At 39.2% G+C, this 19,721-nt stretch overlaps 1 protein-coding gene across 3 annotated transcripts in view; it reads right to left on the bottom strand.

Moving 5' to 3' along the window:
• BICC1 (BicC family RNA binding protein 1) overlaps positions 1 to 19,721 on the bottom strand; it is an 89,803-nt gene that overhangs the window by 19,215 nt on the left and 50,867 nt on the right. For 2 of the 3 annotated variants that reach the window (XM_063164010.1, XM_063164011.1), the window contains exons 4-7: positions 3,976 to 4,055; positions 2,650 to 2,808; positions 1,654 to 1,707; positions 622 to 816 (exon numbers count right to left, since the gene is read on the bottom strand). In XM_063164010.1, the coding sequence (XP_063020080.1) occupies positions 622 to 816; positions 1,654 to 1,707; positions 2,650 to 2,808; positions 3,976 to 4,055 (488 nt within the window). Of the gene's footprint in view, positions 1 to 621; positions 817 to 1,653; positions 1,708 to 2,649; positions 2,809 to 3,975; positions 4,056 to 9,712; positions 9,916 to 19,721 lie in introns of all 3 variants that reach the window. The other variant, XM_063164012.1, reaches the window with a different exon arrangement.

Here is a 19,721-nt window from a genome sequence, read left to right as displayed (position 1 = left end):
GGGTAGCCACACTTGCAAAACTTTCCTCTCAGTGTTGGGCTCAAATGTTCTTACTGGCTTGGGATCCACCTATCTGGGGCTGTATCAATCTCTCCTACTGCCAGTTCCTACCAAGAACACTTTTTTACTTTATTAAGATGAACAGGCTCCTGGCAGCTCCTTGCCTTGGCTGTCAAATTCACACCTCCAAGAGCTGGATTCAGTTTTTTTGACTGACTGGGCAACTTTCAAGGTTATATATTTGTGTGCGTGTTGAGAAGAGCTCAGCATGAACAATTTGAGATGGAAGGTGTATTTTGTGGGTGTTTTTTTGTTTTGCATTGTTTTTGAATTAAAAGATGGGTAAGACCAGCACATGTTCCAGAACTGCTGAAAACCTGAGCAAGTGTGCAGGAGTTGAACACTGGATTAAAACCTCACCACCAACAATGCTAACTCCTAAACTTAAAACTATTTTCTATGCATTTTTACACTTGACCTGTATAAATTAAGTACAGGAAAAATTCAAACCCTCAGGGTTTGCAAGTAATTACACAATAACATGCGTTGATAAGGCAAGATATACCGTCTTAGACATATAAATATATGACATTCAGAAGTCTTCTTGGGAGCAGAGATTACCTTCACAGCACTAGTGTTGTTTTGTGACCCTCTGACAATGACTGTAGCACCATACATTCGAGAGCGTTGTTTGAAGGAAACTGAAATGTTGTATGTCTGACACATGTGCTGAATGGTTGGAGAATTAGGATCTGGGATGGGTTGGAGAATTCCAGCAATAGGCAATTCAAACATGAGTACCAATGGAAGCAGCTCCTACAACAGTAATGAAGAACAGATATTGAAAACCAGATCGCTACTCAAACTACAACAATTTTATTCCTCAGTCATGATGCACTGGTCAGTGATGATTTAAGTGATAAAACACATTCTCTGCCCAGAGTTCATGGATAAAAATATACTGTCACTTGCAAAAAGGCACCTCTTTTTTCCAGGAATACTAGAGCAGTTTTTTTGGTTTTTTTTTTTTTTTTTTTTTGCAGAGGCTTTTTTGAGTTTTGTTTGATATTTTTTTTTTCTCCAAAATAGTGGGAGCATGTGGAATAAGGTTTGTGTGACACATCTGGCTCAAAAATTGCTGTAAGCTTCTGGTAATTTATTTGATTTTTCATTATCCATGCCAAAATACACATAAAAGTTAAAACTATAAGGAAAAGATAGAAAAAAAGCTACAAGTGGAGAATGACACTGAATTATTTACACAAATTATACATGAAAACGGTTAAAATGTGAGAAGCAGAAATTTTGCCTTTCCCAAGTCATAGATTCACACAGGATGCCTGAGCTTCCACAGGCCATCTGTGGTAGGTAAGTTAAGATATGATTTTCTACACAGTATGGAATTAATTTACATCTTGCTTAGAGTGTAGACTGCGTGTTCAGGACCCACTTTGGGCCAATTAAAAATTCAGCCAGAATGTGAATCACTGGTTTAATATCCTTGGCATATTTCTCATATGGATACTCACATTTGTTCCTACACTTCTGCTGTCACCAGACAGAGGCAGACAGGAGTTCCCAAAACTAGAGTTGTCAAAACTATGCATTTTTTCCCTGTTTTTAGGGGTACACTACACTGAGCTAGAGCATTACCCGAATTCTGACTCTTGCAGACTCCACTCCAGCTGGCTGTCCTGCAATAGACACCTGGAAAAGCAAGAACGTGAAAAACATTGGATCGCATTTTCAAGTGAGGCATGGAGAAGTTATTCAGATAGCTGTGCTCTCCTTAAAAAAATAAAAAATCTACGAAAAAAAATCAACATATTCCACACTTGCTGACATCCTAATTGTTCTCTAAACACTAGTTGAGAACTGCAGCCAATATTAAAAAAATGTTCCAGCATCTTAGGTTATATGTATTTAAGCAAATAGAAAAAAAGGATACATCAAAAAATACAGTGTTTTAGGTTAAATAATGGAATTACTACTGCATATATGTGCTCAATGCTAATATTCAGGCAACAGTAGATTTTCCTGAATGTTTTGAAATTACTGCATTTTGCTCAGCAGCCATTAGGATGCACAAGTGGGAATTCTAAGTACAAGGATGAGAGACTTGAAAGTAAACATTCCACCAATATTAGCACTAGAAAAGATGAACAATTCAGGCTCAATGATTTATTCTAATGAAGTTGAACTCTTACAATAGGACATTCATTTCTGCTGGCTATTTGCTAAGTTTAGTCTTCAACAAAGTTACACCATAAGCAAAAAGCCCCAAAAAAATCAATCAACATGCTGAATAAGTCATTGTGTTGAACAGGAAAAAAAATTACAAAAGCAGATTTTTTCATACCACTTCTCTACCATTCACACTAAGTTGCTGACTTCTGTATGCGCAAAGTAATTTTAGCTTAAAAAAATTAAAATGATTCATGAGCCATCACAAATTGTTTCCATCTGTTTTTAAAGATTTGCTCACTTAGGAAGCTCTGTACTTTCCACACAGTGTGAAAAACAAAAATCTATTTCCCTGAATATGAACACACCATCCCCAAAAAACCCATATTGATGAGAGAAGTTTAGAAATGTTTTATACTCTCAGGAATTACAACACAAATGAGTTCAGTATTAAACAACACTTACTTGGTTGCTTTTCTCTGCTTGATTGTTCCTATTTGAGTCTGGAAAATGGATATGGCATCCCGTTTCCTCCATCACTTTTTTAATATTATTGCCACCTTTACCTATCACATGAGAATGTTCTGTATGTGAAACATCCATCTTCAAGGTTACCCGATTGCTCTGGAAATCAAGCAGCCACAGTTTGACTTGGTCATAGCAGAAGCCCAGTATTTGTGTTTTTAAGAGTAATATACTTCAAGAGTGACATCAAAATTGTATTTCCAAAGTATTTCTGCTATTACTTAACTTCTACTCAAGGATGTTTTTTATAGGAATCAGTTGGATGTTAATTTGGTCTTGTTTTCTTTCTAGTGAGGAAATAAATAGTGGAGATAAATACCCCAAAGATCCATCTTCAAAAACAACTAATGCTTTTAAAATACCCTTGAACTTTCATCAATTGAGACCTAAGTGTCCTTCTGCAATTTATTCTGATTTCTTTTAATTCTGTGCTCTTTCAACTGAAGTCATGCACGCCTGTTTGATCTGAAAGGAATACATTGTGAAGACTTTGCAAATCAAAGCCATGGGACCAAGTAACTGTTTTTTCTTCCTCAAACAGTTTTTTTTTTGGTACATGAATTTTTAAAACACACAAACACTGCCTACAGCTATTCTTAAAAGCTCTATTGTTAACAGCTCACAATAATGTTGTTAATAGTTGTTAAAAAAGCGGTGCTTATCACTGGAGTGCTCCTCTTGGCAATGTGCTCAGAGAGCCAGGAAGGTGCCAAACTGGTACACAGGAGCCATATACACTGCCCCAAAAGAGCTGCTGCTGAATAAAAATAACATCTGATGAACAGAAGAGACCTCAGCCAAAATCTAGATGTTTTAGAAATTCTGGTCCTGATGTTCCAGAGTGCAAGAATAGAGTAACTGTTAAACATAAAACAGCATAAATGCTCCTAAAATCAAATTTCAAACAGAAACAAAATTTTAGGTTCTCTGAAGTGGTTGTATAATCTATTGCTTGCAGTGAAGCTGTATTTCAGATTTCGAAGTAAAACTCCAATTCAATGAACAAATCACTCATGCTTTTAGCCATACGGCAGGAAATATTATTTCTATATAATTCAGATCTGGAAAAGCCGCTACAAGCAAGTATTTTTCTCTCAAAATGTTTAAATATGTGGGAATACACCAATATCAACATCTGCAAGGCATTTATTGGAGACTTTGCTTCAGAGCTTCCATAAATACCTCCTCTTGAAATGTGCCCATTAAAGAGATCAATGTCACCACAAAATTAGGGGCTAAGGAGTCATTCTAAGAAAGTTTTCTTACTTTTGTGTCCAAGACAGACATGATTTTCTCTTTTGCTTCCTTAACGTTCTCTTTTTTTCCAGAAACTTTAATATGGGGATCTATAAAAGAAATAAGCTTGTAAGAAAAATACAGTACAATACCTATAAAAAAATTTCCTCACCACTCCAATAAATTTGAGCCCATTATTCATAATCCACTGATAAACCATACCACCAGCCTTTGGGATTCAGCTGAAGGCCAAAATGTCTTATTCCATCCCTCCTGCCCCACAATTAGTATTACCAGAGGAATTTATTAAACACAAGAACCAACTCAAAATAAACAGAAATCAAATTTCAAATGTATATCACAGTATCATAAACACTGTCTGCAATGCAATTACATAGCTAAGCCACCGTATCTTCTCAAACCAAAAGTAACAACAGACAATTCAAAGCTTTTTGGCAGCCACCAAACTCAAACCCTCCCTCATCATCACTTTGATATATTTCATTAGTCTCTACAAATACTCTTTGCAGTTTTAACCTGGCACTAAAGGTGGCTCCACCCAAAGTTTCTGACTGCAGTTATCAAATGAAATTTAAAAGACATTTATTAAAGTAAATTGCTGAAATTCAAGTGCATAAATCAGCAGGAACACCAGCTGATGGGGGGTTTTGCCCAGTGAGATCTAAAATATTTATTCTACATCCCACTTGGTTTACATGATAATCTTCGCACCACTGCCCTTAATCAACACAAGGTGTTGGGCTGAGCTATCAGGTGCAGTTCTGCATCCCATAATATACACCTGGTCAGAGAGTACAGATCCAACTTTGGAAGTAAATCAAATACCAATTACTGCAAGTGTGAAAATGACACATCAGCCAGTTTAGCAGCACCATCTGGTGTCCAGGAGCACAAAGTGCCACCGTGCAAAATTACCGACAGAGCATTAAATGTAAGTTCAGTTACAGCAAACCAAGAAATGCCCAACTCCCACCCACATTTCTGTGTGCTAGAAACAAGGGTATGACATTGCAGGTGATGCCTCTTGCCCCTGTTCTTGAGCCCTCTGCCCTTCTGCAGCGCCTTTTTCTCCTGTATTACAATGAACTGCTCTTAAAACAAAAATTCTCAACCTTCTTCTGACCCTTGAATTAATGTAATTCATTATGCTAGGCAAATACATACATCTTAGGGAATATAAAAATAAATATATTCTCAATGGCAGGAGAAAACAGCTGTAACACAACAGATCTGCCTTTTGCATCTGAATGATTGAAATCACTTCCCTGCTAAAGAAATGTGAAATAATACAACTTTAGGCTGTAAACCTGTTCTATTCAATTGAAAATTGAAACTCTTTAAGTCATGCCTGGATACTATTTTCATTCCAACAGTAAAAAAGCCTCTAGTCGTTACCACTGAGAAGTCCTGAGCATATTCAGCTGGGGATACAAAAACACTGAAGGAACACAGGATTCACTGCCAAGTTTCATGAAAGTCAAGAAAAATGCAGCATTTTGAGTTCTGAGAAACAGATATATTTTATTTTTTAAAATGGAAAAACCGTAGTCACAAAAACATGGTACGCACATGGAACCTACAGAGGCTTCAAAAATCTGCTGCTTCAGCCTTTCACAATGGAGCAAAGTCAAACAAAACCCCAACTAAATAGTCTTAAGGGCAAATTTTCTTTTCTTTTTAAAGTTGTCAGGAAGCCATGTGGTTGTAATGCATTTAAGCTGTGAATGATATTTGAAGTGGATGTTGCAGTCAGAAATTCCCAGCAGCAGATTCTAGCACACTGTGTGTGTGAATCCAAGTGCTCTTCATTTGCAACCAGGAAAAACACAAGCCCAGACCATCACCACCACTGTGGAGATGATTTTCACATATTTGTAAACATTGTATTTAAATACACATTTGAGTATATGTAGGAAAATTACCTGAAATCAAGCCTGGCATCCTATTAGTACCAAAGGAGATTATTATCATTCCATAATATTTGCTCACTCATGAGTGAAAATACAGTTTAGAATACCTATTTTTTCCATTTCTCATCTCAGCTGGACACCTCTTTTCTGTTGATACTGACAGCTTCAGCCAAACATCCTGTATTTCTACACTTGCTTGTTCTTTTAAGATGAAAAAAAGCTCAATCGCTCAGTTTAAAAACAAAATCAAAAAACCCACAAAGTAAAAAAGAATCCATTGATGCCAGAGACTATTCTAAAATGTGCTACCAAATATTTTAAAATTGGTCTTAAGTACCCTCTCCTTAACTGATTTCATCTCAAGGACACAGTGGTTGGAAATGGATATGAAGCAGGTCATTTTAAGCCAAAGAAATTCTTACTTTGAGTGTTGTTCCCTCATTCCTTCAGTGAAAAACTAATTAAATACAACATCCTCATCAAATTTTGCATGAAAAGAATTACTTGTAACTAAAAGATTCTGTAGTGTTTGAATTGGCCTTGCATGAGTTGAAAGCACATTGAAACTAGGAATGATCTGCAGGAAAACTCACAGGTACCCAAATAGCAATCAACAAACAGATCATTTCAGCAAACAATTAAGAAATTAGAGAGACAATTAGATCATAATAACCTGACTTTCTGCGTATTACAGAAACAAAATTAATTTCTTAATATAGCTATGGAATCAAACAGCTTGTTTGCTTTGCAGCTGATTCCATGGATTAACAGTTACATTTAATTTAGGAAAAAAATCCTACCATGTCTTAGGCATTAAGACAAAAATCTTGGTTGGATAAAACTCTATATTTAATATTTGAGTTACCTACAGGTGTGATGGCAGCAATGCACTGTCAAAGCCCCCAGAAATCCCCATGGCACTCTCAGAAGCGTGGAGAGGATTGTCAGGCACAAATCTGTGCCCAGTGTGATGATGTCTGGAAGTGACAGTGCAGATAAGCACAAAGCATCCCTCCAGAGGTTACTGCCACTGAGCCACCTGGCCATGGCACCCAGCACCCACTGAACCAAACAGCTCCCCTGGCTGGGGCCACAACCATCAACTTCTGTCCAGGAGGTGCTAAGCCATCCCTCATCCCTAAAGAACACCTGTTTTTACTGGGGGGAAAAAAATCACCTTGTTCTTTAAGTTCCTCAATATAACTGGGAGTATGCTCCATATAAAACTGGAGAGAGCAAAGAGCAGATGCCTACCACAAATAAAGACCTGAGACACCAAAGCTTTGCAAACACAGAACAAAGGTCTGTGCACTAGAGGCATATAAGGCTTTAACACTTTATTTAAAGTGTAGTATCAGATCCTGGAAAAGGGTTTTAACTCATAAGAAACAACATGATTAGTGTCGTGCAAACTATTAAAAATGCCACTCTATAGTAATCCATCTTTTCCATCAATTTTGAAGGGCAGTATATTTTTCTTTGGGAATGGAAAAGATAAAATGCATTTTAACAGGCCTTCCCCCTCCACCTCAAGAATGGAAGAATATTTACATAGAATAGAAAGCTGAAGTTATGCAACAGACACTGCTGGAAATTTTTCTCAACAGTCTTCATGTTGCCAGACTCCTGCCTTCAAGTGGTCTTTTATTGCTCCTATCCTCAAATTCCTCACTCCACACTTTGGCAGAGTTTCCTCTCCCCAGTCTTTGTCCACAGCTACACCAGCAAGCCTTCAGCTTTATTGCTACTATTGTGTGTGACACTTCAGCAAACAAAACAAAATTCCTCCAAGCAAAAGTATATTTGTGCCAGTGCAAATGCATCTACACCAACTTCTCCCAGGCAAGAAATATTGCTAATAATGAAGCCATTTAATTGTATAGGACTCTCCTGAAATTCAAGTGTTACATTTCATGTCTGGGGCAGCTCTTCAGACTGCAGCTATGCATCCAGCTTGTTTACAGGATGAACAGCCTTAAGTTAAGTAACACAAATACCAAAATACCACTGCTCTAAAAATAGCCAGACAACTGGGCAACACCAGGGCAGATGACAGTCATTCTTAACGAGGGGCTGATTAAGATCTGAATAGCCCAAGAGCATTACAGAACTTGAGCCATTCAAACAAAAAGACAAAAGAGACCCAGCATTTTTAAGGGACAAGTTATGAGAGTGTCTGTCCCAAAAGTACTAACAAAAACACACTAAGCTATGTGAGAAGTTAAAAAGAAAAAAAAACCCCAAACAACAAATTAACACATAGAAGTTGGTATGTTCTCATCTGAAAGGGCAAATGCACTGATCACCCTACAATAAGATGAAAAAACAGACCTATAAAACAAGTGAGTTAAGCAAAAAGGTCAAATAAGGCTTCCTATTAATATGGAACAAAGGATAATTAAATTGAAACAATTTACTTAACGCCCATAAATTAGGAAATACTGGGTGTACAGTTTTAGGAGTGGACATTCCCTCACCAAAGTAGATGATTGGTAATAGCAAAGAGAGACTTGAAATGGCTCATGGTAAAGCAACATGAAGGCTAAAAGCATGGAGCAAATGCTCAGGAGTAAGGGCACATGCAAAGGAGCTTGACTGAATAACAAAGTCAATTCAGCACTTGGACACTTGGTGCTGTTGGCTTACCCAGTTTAAAAGATTTCTTACTCTCTCTCCAATACAAGTCAGGACACTCACTTCTCCTCCCAGTGCCTAAACCACAGAAGGAAAAATCTACTTGTGTACTAAGGCAGAAAGCAATGAGCCATTTCCTACTGCAGACTCCTGAGTATTCTCAGAGGTATCACTCAAAAACAACATGTAGTTTTTTTCATTTGGGGCTGGTCTTTTTTCTTGCTTTTAAGCTGAAGTTAGACTGCAGCATCATTTTGTCTGAAGGAGATTTCACCCAGCTAACTTGGGCATGATCAAAAGCCTACTCAGAGCACCATAAACCTCAACATGGGCTGCAAGCAATTAAAAGTGTCTTCAGAGGAGACATATCCTGAGGCTCCGGGCATTCTGGGGGATCTGTTTGTTGTGGACAAACAACTGATTATGAAATGTCCCTGGGAGGAGCTAGAGCCACTGCCTATATGTGTGAGCACACATTTGAAGGACTGTTTTCTCAGCATTTTTTCACTCTTAACTTTCCCATTACAGGCACCTACCTCCAAACCATCTTTAGAAGAATTTCTGTTCAACTCAGGGCATGAGAAGGAAGCTGAGAAAGAGCAAACACTTGTTGCACTGTTCTGCACACTTTTCCCTCCAGGGAAGGCAGTTTAAACACAGCCCTTCACTCTTGTCACAGTTTGGTTGCTCTCACCTGGGGAGCATTAACCAGCAGAGCACTGATTCAACCCTGCCCTGTAACAACTGCATGATGTGCAGCCAGCAATCCCCTCCTCACTTTCCTCCACGATTTATACTGACACACTTACATACACAGGCAGACATACAGATATTCACAAAGCAGAGACTGAGTAACACACCAACCTTACGCACACAGAAACCTGAAGAAATGCAGCACAGCATCTGGTAGAGCAGAGAAAAGAATTTTCTTCCTCAAAGATTTCAGTGTAGCTCAAAAGAAAGCATCAATATCTGCAACAGGCTACTTAAAATGGCTCTTGGAGTGAAGTGTCTGTTTGATGTAAACCTCACAAATTAAAAGAAATGAGATGCCTGTGCATGAATCATAGCTGAACCCCACATTTGGATCTCCTAGCAGCTTTGAAAAATCCCCATAGAACACTGAAAATTCATGTTCAGAATGACCAGAATTAAATGAAAATTAGCCAGAAACATCAGATAAGCTTTAAAAAATAGATTACCTGTACAACATTACGTTTGGAGAATTAAACTATTGATGACTGGATTTCGGACCACTGACAGAGGAAATGAAGTTGAAAAGACTTCTCTTAAAGCATAAGCAAAGAGGGAAGACAAGGAAGAGGTAACAGATCATATGGCAATTTAAACAGAAAAGTGACCAGATTTCAAGGGAGAAGGGGAAGGCCAAGGTGGAGAAGAAAACCTGAAAAGAAGAAATGAGAATGAATTAATTGTAATCACCAAGACACTCCATTTCAGTTACACAACTTTAGTTACCACCATGATCAGCTTAAATTCCTTTTACTTCCAAAAAGAGCCTTCAGGGACATTTTGCAAATACAGTCAGCTACAAAAAGGCACATATCATGAAGCCCTTCTGCTGCTGCCCTTCAGCCTTTAGCCCAAGCAGCCACCCAAAGCAAGGCAATCTCTCAGCTGGACACAAAGCCTGTTATGGCTTATTTTTTTTCAGCACGGACACAACAAATTCACAGTTCATGACTTAAATGTCTGTTGCCATTGCATCTCAAAGCACAAACACAGAATCACAATGCCTGGGAAAGAAAATAAGCAATACAGAGAGGAAAAAAGCTATAGTATTGCAAGATCAGCTTAATAGACGACCTAGAAAACAGCCATGACATTCCTGTCAGAAATAACACCACTGTATCTTCATTGCACATGGACTCATACTCAGGGTTGCAATTCTGATGCATAATTCATGAGATAATTTTAGTTTCTCTCACACACATTCTCAAACAAGTCCTTGTGACTCCTTTTTCTAAATAAAAAACATCATCTGACTCGTGAGCTGAAGCTCCTGCCTGAGGCTCAGCCTTCCCTGCAGCGCTCCCCCATCCAATCCCTGGCTGCACCTTTCAGTGTCTGACTGCTCTGACAGACTGCACCCCCTGTGTGAGCTGGGCTGGACACAGCCCCTGCAAGGAGGAATTCTGGGGCTGGACCACCAGCAGAACAGGCAGTTTGCAGCTGATTTGGGAAGAGAACCTTCATCTCCTGAAGAACAGCGACTTAAAAACTTCCTTCCATGGAGGGGTTCAGAGCAAGCAAACACTGCCCACACTGCTCCTCTGCAAGGGTAATTTCCTTGTGATATACTGAGAAATAACAACACCAAACACCTGAAAGATGCCCAGTGTTGCCTTTCAAATCAAGAAGTCATTCCTGAGCTGTTCTCAGATGAATTTTCTCTGCGTCACTTCTGTCCATCTGTCTCTCCCAGTATTACATTAATAGCAAAACTCACCTCTGGGAAATTAATCACCTATTGAGCATCTCTGCAATGTGAATTTCAGCAGTCACTCTGATAAATTGCATCTGGTGTCCCAAAAATTGAGTTTAAATAGAAAGATGGGCATCAGAGTAGAATACTCAGTCTCCAGTTTACCTGCAAATGCAGCGCAGAGCACATTGCAAGGTATCTGCTTGCTAGAAGCTCCTAAAAATCCAAATCCAACTAATTCCAATTTTCACTGAAAGATCATGACAAATTTGTACTCTCAAGTAATTTAATTACAGCAATAAGTTTATATAACTACATTCCAGAGCTTGAAATTTCAGTTTTACTGTAGTTACTGCCAAGCACGCTCACTGGATGTTAAGTCCCTTGATAATTCCCTTCATATTACAACTGTGTTTGTATTCTACCCCTCCCTTGTCTGGCCAAATGTAAGCAAATCATTGCTCTTCCCAAAAAAACACAGCAAGCCCTGATCAAAACCAGAAAAGCCCAAAATCTTCCTGCTCTTACAGGAATGACCAAAGTTCAAATCACTCTTGTTTGAGTGCAGTTACAGTACAATGCTCACCTGCTGGCTCCTTTGCTACCTAGAATTTCCTTAAAACATTCACCAACATGAAACATTCACCAATGTGACCATAAATACATTTCATCTTCCTCGGAGCCAGTACAAATCCATGAGTTTAAGCTCTGGTGGCTGCAGGCACACAGAAATGAGATAAAAGGCTCAAACAAATGTGACTTTCTTTAAAAGCCTCCTTGCCTGTCACCTACCCTGCAGAATTAATGGCCGGGGCTGCTTTCTGAAGTGGCAGCAGTCTGGGAGAAGTGACTCCAGCAAAGGAGGGATTTGCTGCCAGCTGCTGGCACAAGGGATGCTGTGGGTTTGTGCGTGTCCGACTGCTTGGATCAGAGAGAACCAACACCAGCTCCTGTGGCTGAGTTTCAAATGCCCTGGGATGGTCTTTCTGTCCATTTATTTATTGCAAAACAGGGAGGAGTCATCTGTGCTTGAGTCAGCTGCTCCAGAAACAAAAGAAATAAACAAACTTGTGATCTAAACACAACGGTTCTTTAATTTTTAAAGTACACAGTTGTGGGGTTTGGGGGAATTTTTCTTCAGAATGTAAGAAACAGTCTGCACTGACAGTTTCTCATTTACAGAGAAAGTTAATAAAAAGCAGATGGAGGTCACAATACAGCAACTACAATACGTGCTGTAATTAATCTGGCACTCCAAACAATCAACACAATGTCAGCAAGACACTCACTTTAAGTCTCTAAGTCAATTACAGACTGATTAACAGCAACACATTACAGAAATTATTGACCATTTACAAAGTTGCACTGAGGTAAGAAATCCTTCAGCTGCAATAGGTACCCTGTAGGTTAACTAGGAAAAGTACTTCTCCCAAGTATTTGCTTAAAGTGAATACTTGGGAGAGGTACTTAAACAAAAAGAGGTTTCCCCTCAAAATATTCACAAGCCAAACATCATAAACACAGAAAACAGTGGAATTTTTCCACCTTTATCTCTCACACTGAGGAGAGCAGCCACTGCCAAAGAAAAACTGGATAATCCACATGCATGCACTCATTTCAAACGGCAAAATATGCAAACACTGTCACTCCTGGCAAACTATTAAAAAACTAGACTAGAAGAAAGTGAGGCATAGGAAGTTTGAGCCTCCAGATAGAGAGCATGTCCACTCAGAAAAAGGGTGGCAGTGCTGTTCCATTTGAAATACTGAGAAAAATCAAAGAAAATCAGCCTTGTTTCAAGTTCTACATCCACAGTTGGAAGAAAAAAAAAATTAATCATCCCTGTGTTACTTTTCCAGTAACTGTTTCTCTAAAGAAAAAAATAATTGCAGTCCCTTTCCAGCCATCTCCTACAAATATTTCACGTCCCACCAATTTGCATCAGGAAAATGTAGTCCCAGCTGTGGATGAAAAACATAAGTCAGCTGAAAATTGTCCCCACAGTGTATCTGTCTAAATACTTGTGGGAGAATACAAGTTTTACATTAACTGTAGCAAAATCAAATTCTAGTTCCCAAGTACAGCAAAAAAACACCCTAAAAATTGGTAATTCCATCAATAATATATTTATGTTATATTCATAAAGTTGCCTGCAACTGATTTTACTTGGGTAAATTTCAACCAGCATTAGATCAAAGGAGTTCTGTAAACACTTGTGTACTATACTAGGCATGAGAGTTACTTCAAAAATTACCAGCAAACACTAGACTTAAAAACCAGAGAACTGGTTGAGAGAAACCACAAAATATGACCCAGAACTGCCCATACTCCATCATGGCAGTCTAACTCCTGAATGGCAATGCTGGACATAGGCTTATATCAATATTTTAGTTAGCAGCTTCAATATTTCAGTTAGAGCTAAGGCCTCACATACCTCACTCTCTGGATAATATTTAGCCTACCCATGAAAAAATGAACAAAAAAAAAAGCTTGTGCCATGAGGGTGATTAAGGCACTGGCAACTGAAAGAAGTCAACAGGACAAAAACTCCTATCATTATCAGCAGTAGAGAGCACCACCTCTCCCCACAGCTCTTGCTCCCATCTTTTCCCTGCCAGCAGATGAGAGCAGAACAGCAAAGGGCACCACTTGCAGACACAGGTTTAGAAATTGCACTTTAGGCACTCAGGTCTGAGTTACCAGATGTTCATTTTCAGTTGCTGCTGATGCTGGCAATGAGTGAGGTTAAAGTTTTAGTTGTAAAAATAACAGAAGATGGAGCAGAAAATATGCAAAAAAAAATCTGTGTCCGTTAATGTATGTTAGGAAGAAAAAACGAGAGTTAATGGCCAAGAGGCTCTTAATTCTTGATAATTCCTTCTTTGGGCTGATATGCTGCTTACACTGCTAAGAAGCAATTTTCTATATAATGAGTCAGCTGATTAAAAGCATAACCCATTTTGTAGCAGCTTTCTTATCTTGGTCTGGCACTCCACCAGTAATTCATTCTATAAATGAACTTCTCTGTAGTAGTTTCTTTTGGTTTATTTTTTTCCAACCCCATCACTCTGGAACTAACTCCATCTTACTTATGGAATCCAAAATCTGCTCCCCTCCCAAATGCATCCATCTACACTGTCATGGCATTCCTACATGGATTCCTTCTTGCAACATCCTTCAGTAAGCAAATCCACAAGAAGAAAATAAAAAAATAATTATGCACCCAAATAAGCACTTCCAGTATTCCTTCCCCTCACAGAAAGCACACATTCAATCTGACAATTCAGATTTCTTTGATGTGACCAAATGTGCATCTATGAGCAAAGTCAATTCCCCTTTGCAACACTCCACATGACAGAGGCAGGAGAGCTGAGCATAAGCAGGAATTTGCACACATATAGCTACAAATTTACTGCTGGAAATCTCAGTGGGGGTGTTTGGCATTAGAGGATTTTACGCCAATTCCACAAAACAAGCTTGCACTTTCCTGAAGCCCAGTATTTTCACAGCTTACTTTCTTGGCCACTACTCTCCTCCAGCACTGCAAAACCAAGTTTACATTATTTGACATTGCACTGGAAACAAATCCAATCAGTTGGATGAAAGCTGCACTCAGAATTAATCATTTTTATTGCCATCTTGGTTTACTTGCACACATTCTAACTCTGTGATTTTTTTTAGTAGAAATTGCCAATATCCTCAGCTCCCATGGACTAGAAATTCATATTTTGCATTCCTGGTATTTTAAGTCACCCATATGTTTTGATGCAAAATAAGACATCTGGTAAATGTTTAAGAAATTTAAATTGCAGCCATCAAAACTGCAACTTTATGGAAGCTGCACAAAAACATCAAATGGGAATGGTGACATGTTAGACACTGAATCACTGGTTTAGGACAGTAATTAAGGTACACATCAATACAGCAGCATTTAGCAGCTTTTCGCTAGGATATTCATTAAGTAAGAACCTCAGAGTTGCCTATGATCTGATTTCCAAGACAAGGATATGTATTGGAAATCCATGCCAGGCACCTATGAACAGAAAGCTGGAATCCTCCCCTCCATCTTTTGGAATATGCATTTTCACCACCCTCCTCCTTTGCACCTCCCATCTGTTTTCCCATTTACACCATCTTTGGCACTAACTCTATCATTCAACTCTTTCAAAATCCTTATTTCTTTAAGACTCCCACTCCAACCTCACATTTCCTGCCATCCCACCTACCTCTTTCCAACTGGCTTCAGTCTCCTCATCGGCCTCTCATTTCCTCTCTGTGTCTCTCTCCATTCCACTTCATTCCCAACTTTGTCCTTTCCCACAGCTTTGTTCCCATTAACAAGAGCTCATTTGCCTCTCCCTTTCACAGGAGTTAATACAGGGGGAAGATGTTGCCAGCAGCCCTCTGAGACTGGCCATGGCTGGTGAGCGTTGCCAGAAGGTTTTGGTCTCCCCAGCTAAATGAACCCAATTCCAAAGACAAAACTACCAGGGTGCTTAACAAGCATTTACCATAAAAACACAAAGTTTTTTAAACATTAAAAATCTGGACCAAAAAAATCACCAGAACACCAGCTATGCCCGGGAATTTGTTCAATTTAGATTTTACTTCCTTTACAGACAAAATAATCTTGCCAAGTAATCATGGAATTAAATGACCAGCACAGTTTTATGCAAGGTTAAGTTTGTACAGATGAAAAAGTCTAAAATTCTGAAAACTCTATTACAGCTATTTTTCAGATATTCCCTCCTACTGCTACTTCAGAAAAATCCTGATTCAAATTACAGCTTCCAGAGGAAGTCATTAAAGAGACCAGAATTTCTATCAATGATGGTTTTGTAAGTTTGCACTTTGCCTTTGGCACAGACTCTGTCTATATTTAGAATGCTTGAAATCAAAGCACACAAAAATATCACAATTTTACTAATAATACATCCAATTTGCAGGGGGAGGATGATACTCATGCACACTGTAATTTCAGAAGGTTTTTATGGGGCTTCATCAGGGTTGGAGCAGGGAATGCAGCATCCAGCCCTACCTGAAAGTGCTCCTGTCCCCTGGAAAGCCTCTTTGGGGAAGCTACAGAAACACTGTATCATAACCTGAAAAGACTATAATTTTTTTTTGTCAGTTACAGAATATCACACATTAGGTATAATTGCTTCAGAGTATAAAAATGTAGTGTTCTCCCCAGTAATATTCAAGGGCATATGATCTTTTTTTCCTTCAAACTGTGACAAGACTCTTAAGTAGATTTCCATCATGCATCTTTGTTTCTCTAAGCTTTTGAGAGCTGGAGGGTTCTGGCCTCCTCCACTCAAAGCATTTTTTGTTCCAAACCAAAACAAGAATTCAAGTCCTGTTTGCTAACCTGACATATCATTGCCACTTACTGAATAATGCTTAATTGTGCTTAATGCATCATTGGTGTGTTGAAATTAGCACCCTCAGTTACTCATATTAGTGTCAGATATTTTCATTCAGTAATGCATTATTTTGGCAGCAAGAACTTCTCAGCATCCCTTTATGCCTTCTCAGCCATTGGGATTGAAACACATGGTAGCAGGACTATGTCATACTCTAAAAAAATGAAACATGACACTTGGCCTTTTTAACACTTCTCCAACCAAACCCAAGAAAAAGTACATGGGGACAAAAGAACAAAAATGTACTATGGACAGTTAACACCAAGAGTTCATCTTCTCTCATGAAAAATACTCAAGAGGATGAATAATCCTTTCTCTGAAGGAAAAAACACTAGAGTAATACAAATAGCATTAGTTTTGCTGTAACAAGGTCGAACAAAAATAAGCTTAATGCCACTCTAAGGAACAGAAAAAAACTTCTAACTTCCCAGACCCTTTACCAGATCTGACTGAAATTTTATTTTGTGAAGCAACTGCATAGATAAGAAACCATGTTACTCCCCCCTCCCCAAACACTGCCAGTGTTCTCAAGAAACATTGCAGAGCACCCTTTGCAGAGCACTCCTGGCATGAGCAACTTTCAATTACATTGCAGAATCATATGTGCAATTCATCTACTTTGAAGATATGAGCAGAACCTTTTATAAAGAAATCTACTTATATACACAGTCCTTAGCTGGACAATTGCATAACAGGGTGAATGTTTCTTCCTGTTTTTAGTGAGGTCAAATAAGAACTGCAAAGGAATTTTGCTGCACACAGAGAGAGCTGACACAGAATACCCAAACCAACAGTTCTGTTGTCATGGGCACCAACAAGGAAAAGGTTTTCAAATGCCAAGATTTTTGAGAAAAACTTTACTGAACTGGTATAAAGTCAGACCCAAAACTTTACACCTTGGGAACCAAAACTAAGCAGCTTCAGGAAAAATTCTGCTGACAAAGGAGCACTGGCCCCCACAAGGCAGCGGCCCTGAATGCCCCCTGCGTCAGTGGGACTGGCACCAGGGCATGCCAGGCTGCAGGGCTGGGCTGCCTAGCAGGGAGCCATGGAGGCAGGGGACAGCCTGCAAGCATGCAGCAAGGCAGGAGAGACGGGGAAGACCACAATGGTGTTTGCCAGCTGTGAAAACAATCATGTCTCCCTGATTTTGTTTCTAGCAGAAGTAGTTACAAGTCTTGCCTTTGCAAGTGCTTGGAAAAGGCACAGGTGAGTGCACCTTTGCAATTATTCACATGTGGAATAAACCCGTCCTGGGGTCTGGTGATCAAAACCCATTGTGCCTACTGCTATTACATGGAGGTGTCTCAAACTGGTGCACTGGGATCCCCTTTCCATTTGCAGCTGGGAAAGACTCACGAAGTGAACTCCATCCATCCAAGCCCATCCTGCAGCACCTTTCTGTTGCTCACTGTGTAACCAGGTGAAAAGCTCCTCTCCTGAGGGAGCAGGGGCCCACAGCAGCCATCCAACCACCACCTCCCTCACATCATTGCATCAGGTAGGGACAGGGGCTCTTTCCTTGGCTTTAAGGGTGGGGAACCACATGAGTAAAGGAAGGCTCCAGAGCAGCAGCAGGTTTGAGTGGCTGGCAGAGCTCCAGCTGGGATAAAGTACATAACATTCTCACTAAGCTGAAGGATAACTTGGAGCAAGTTGAGCCAACACTTCTACTGATGTGCACGCTGAAATCAGTGCTGAGACTAAATGAATTAAACCTTAATAAGAGACCAATACAAAAGTTACCTCTGTGTGCTTAAGCATCCAGGCACTTGAGAGGTTTAGATGCTCTCTTCTCTCCATCACTCTACATCCCTTCATCCCTAGCTAAAGGAACAGGAAGAGTCATCACTCCATACATGTTCGGTTCCTAGCAAGAGTTAGGGTACAGCCTTTCAGGTGGCACAGTTTTCAAAAGTATCTTAGTGGTGAGAAGCTCAAGTTTGTCAGAAAAACTCCACCCATCACTGCAGGTCTCCAAGGACCTGATTAATTACCCTACCCTTTTTTTTTTAATTGGAGCATAAGGCTCTAAGCCAATTAAGTGGCTATTCATAGCACAGAATTTAAGGTAGGAAAATTAGTTGATTATATCCCACATTCACTTGATCAGGTTTGGTTTTGGGGTTTTATTGTAACTAGAAACAGCACACAAAGATATGAAAGTAGGTCAAGAGCAGGAGTTGACCCAACCTATGAAAAACCTCAGAGTCCTTAATTCATTAACAGCACTTGGTAGTCCTGGGGTGCTGTGTGACCTTCCCAGGTGGGGCTGATTCAGCATTTAAGACTCAGGTGCAAAGTAAAACTCAGTGCCTTGCTGCATTTAAAGCAACACAAAACATCAATTCCGTCTACAGTAATTTACAGTAGAGTGTTTTCCTTTAAGATTGATAAATCAGTAACACAGGCAAGAAGTGACAGGCACACAAGCAATTCCAGCACATGAAGTTCTGTTTCCTATTACTTACAACATTTTAATGCACTTTTAGAGGTTATATATGGCTACAAAGGAAAAGATTGCAATTTTAGAAGTGAATGAAATTATAGGAGGGCTTTTAATCCTATTAATGTGAGTACTTTTACCTCACATTTTACTTGGGCATAGTCTTTAAGAAAGTAGCAGGATTCACTTCTATACTGAAATAATTAGGAATAAATCTACCATAACTAAGAAGAGTAGCTTCTGTAAGAAAATGTTTTCATGCAACTTAAACCATCTCTGAAATCCCCAATCTTTAATTTCTGTGGGTTTTCCACAACACCACTAGTTCCAAATCACTTTTTAACAAAATTAAAAACAGGCATAATATATATACAGTGTGAAAAAAGGAAAAAAAATAACTATGCCTCTTTGGCCCAGAAGAAGGAAGTCATTTAAGGAAACCACTGAAACCCTCTGTTATGGCTGCAACTATATTAAGGAGTAACATGTATGTAAAACCTTAAAGAAAAGGAAAACACCCAAGATCTAAAAAATAAGGTGATCCTAAACAGTCATTATTTTATATGGAATCACAGGATCTTTAAGGTTGGAAAAGACCTCCAAGATCATGAAGTCCAACCTTTGACTGAACACCACCTTGTCAATTAAGCCATGGCAGCGAGTGCCATGACTGCTTAGTTTTTGGTTTTTTTGAACCCTTCCAAAGATGGCAACTCCACCACTTCCCTGTTCCAATTTCCCAATTCTTCACCACTCCTCCAGGGAAGATATGCACACAACCACACAGAGCACAGCATTATCTGCTTAGGAGTTGCATAAGACAAAGAAGCAAATAGCCTAAACTATTAGGAATTTTCAAGTTGCTTTTATGTTTATTTGACTGAACTAGGACT

Source organism: Melospiza melodia, chromosome 9 (genome assembly GCF_035770615.1).
Source record: "Melospiza melodia melodia isolate bMelMel2 chromosome 9, bMelMel2.pri, whole genome shotgun sequence".
Classification (NCBI taxonomy): Eukaryota; Metazoa; Chordata; class Aves; order Passeriformes; family Passerellidae; genus Melospiza; species Melospiza melodia.
The sequence above is the reverse complement of the archived record's forward strand: the minus strand, read 5'-3'. Positions and strand labels throughout refer to the sequence as shown.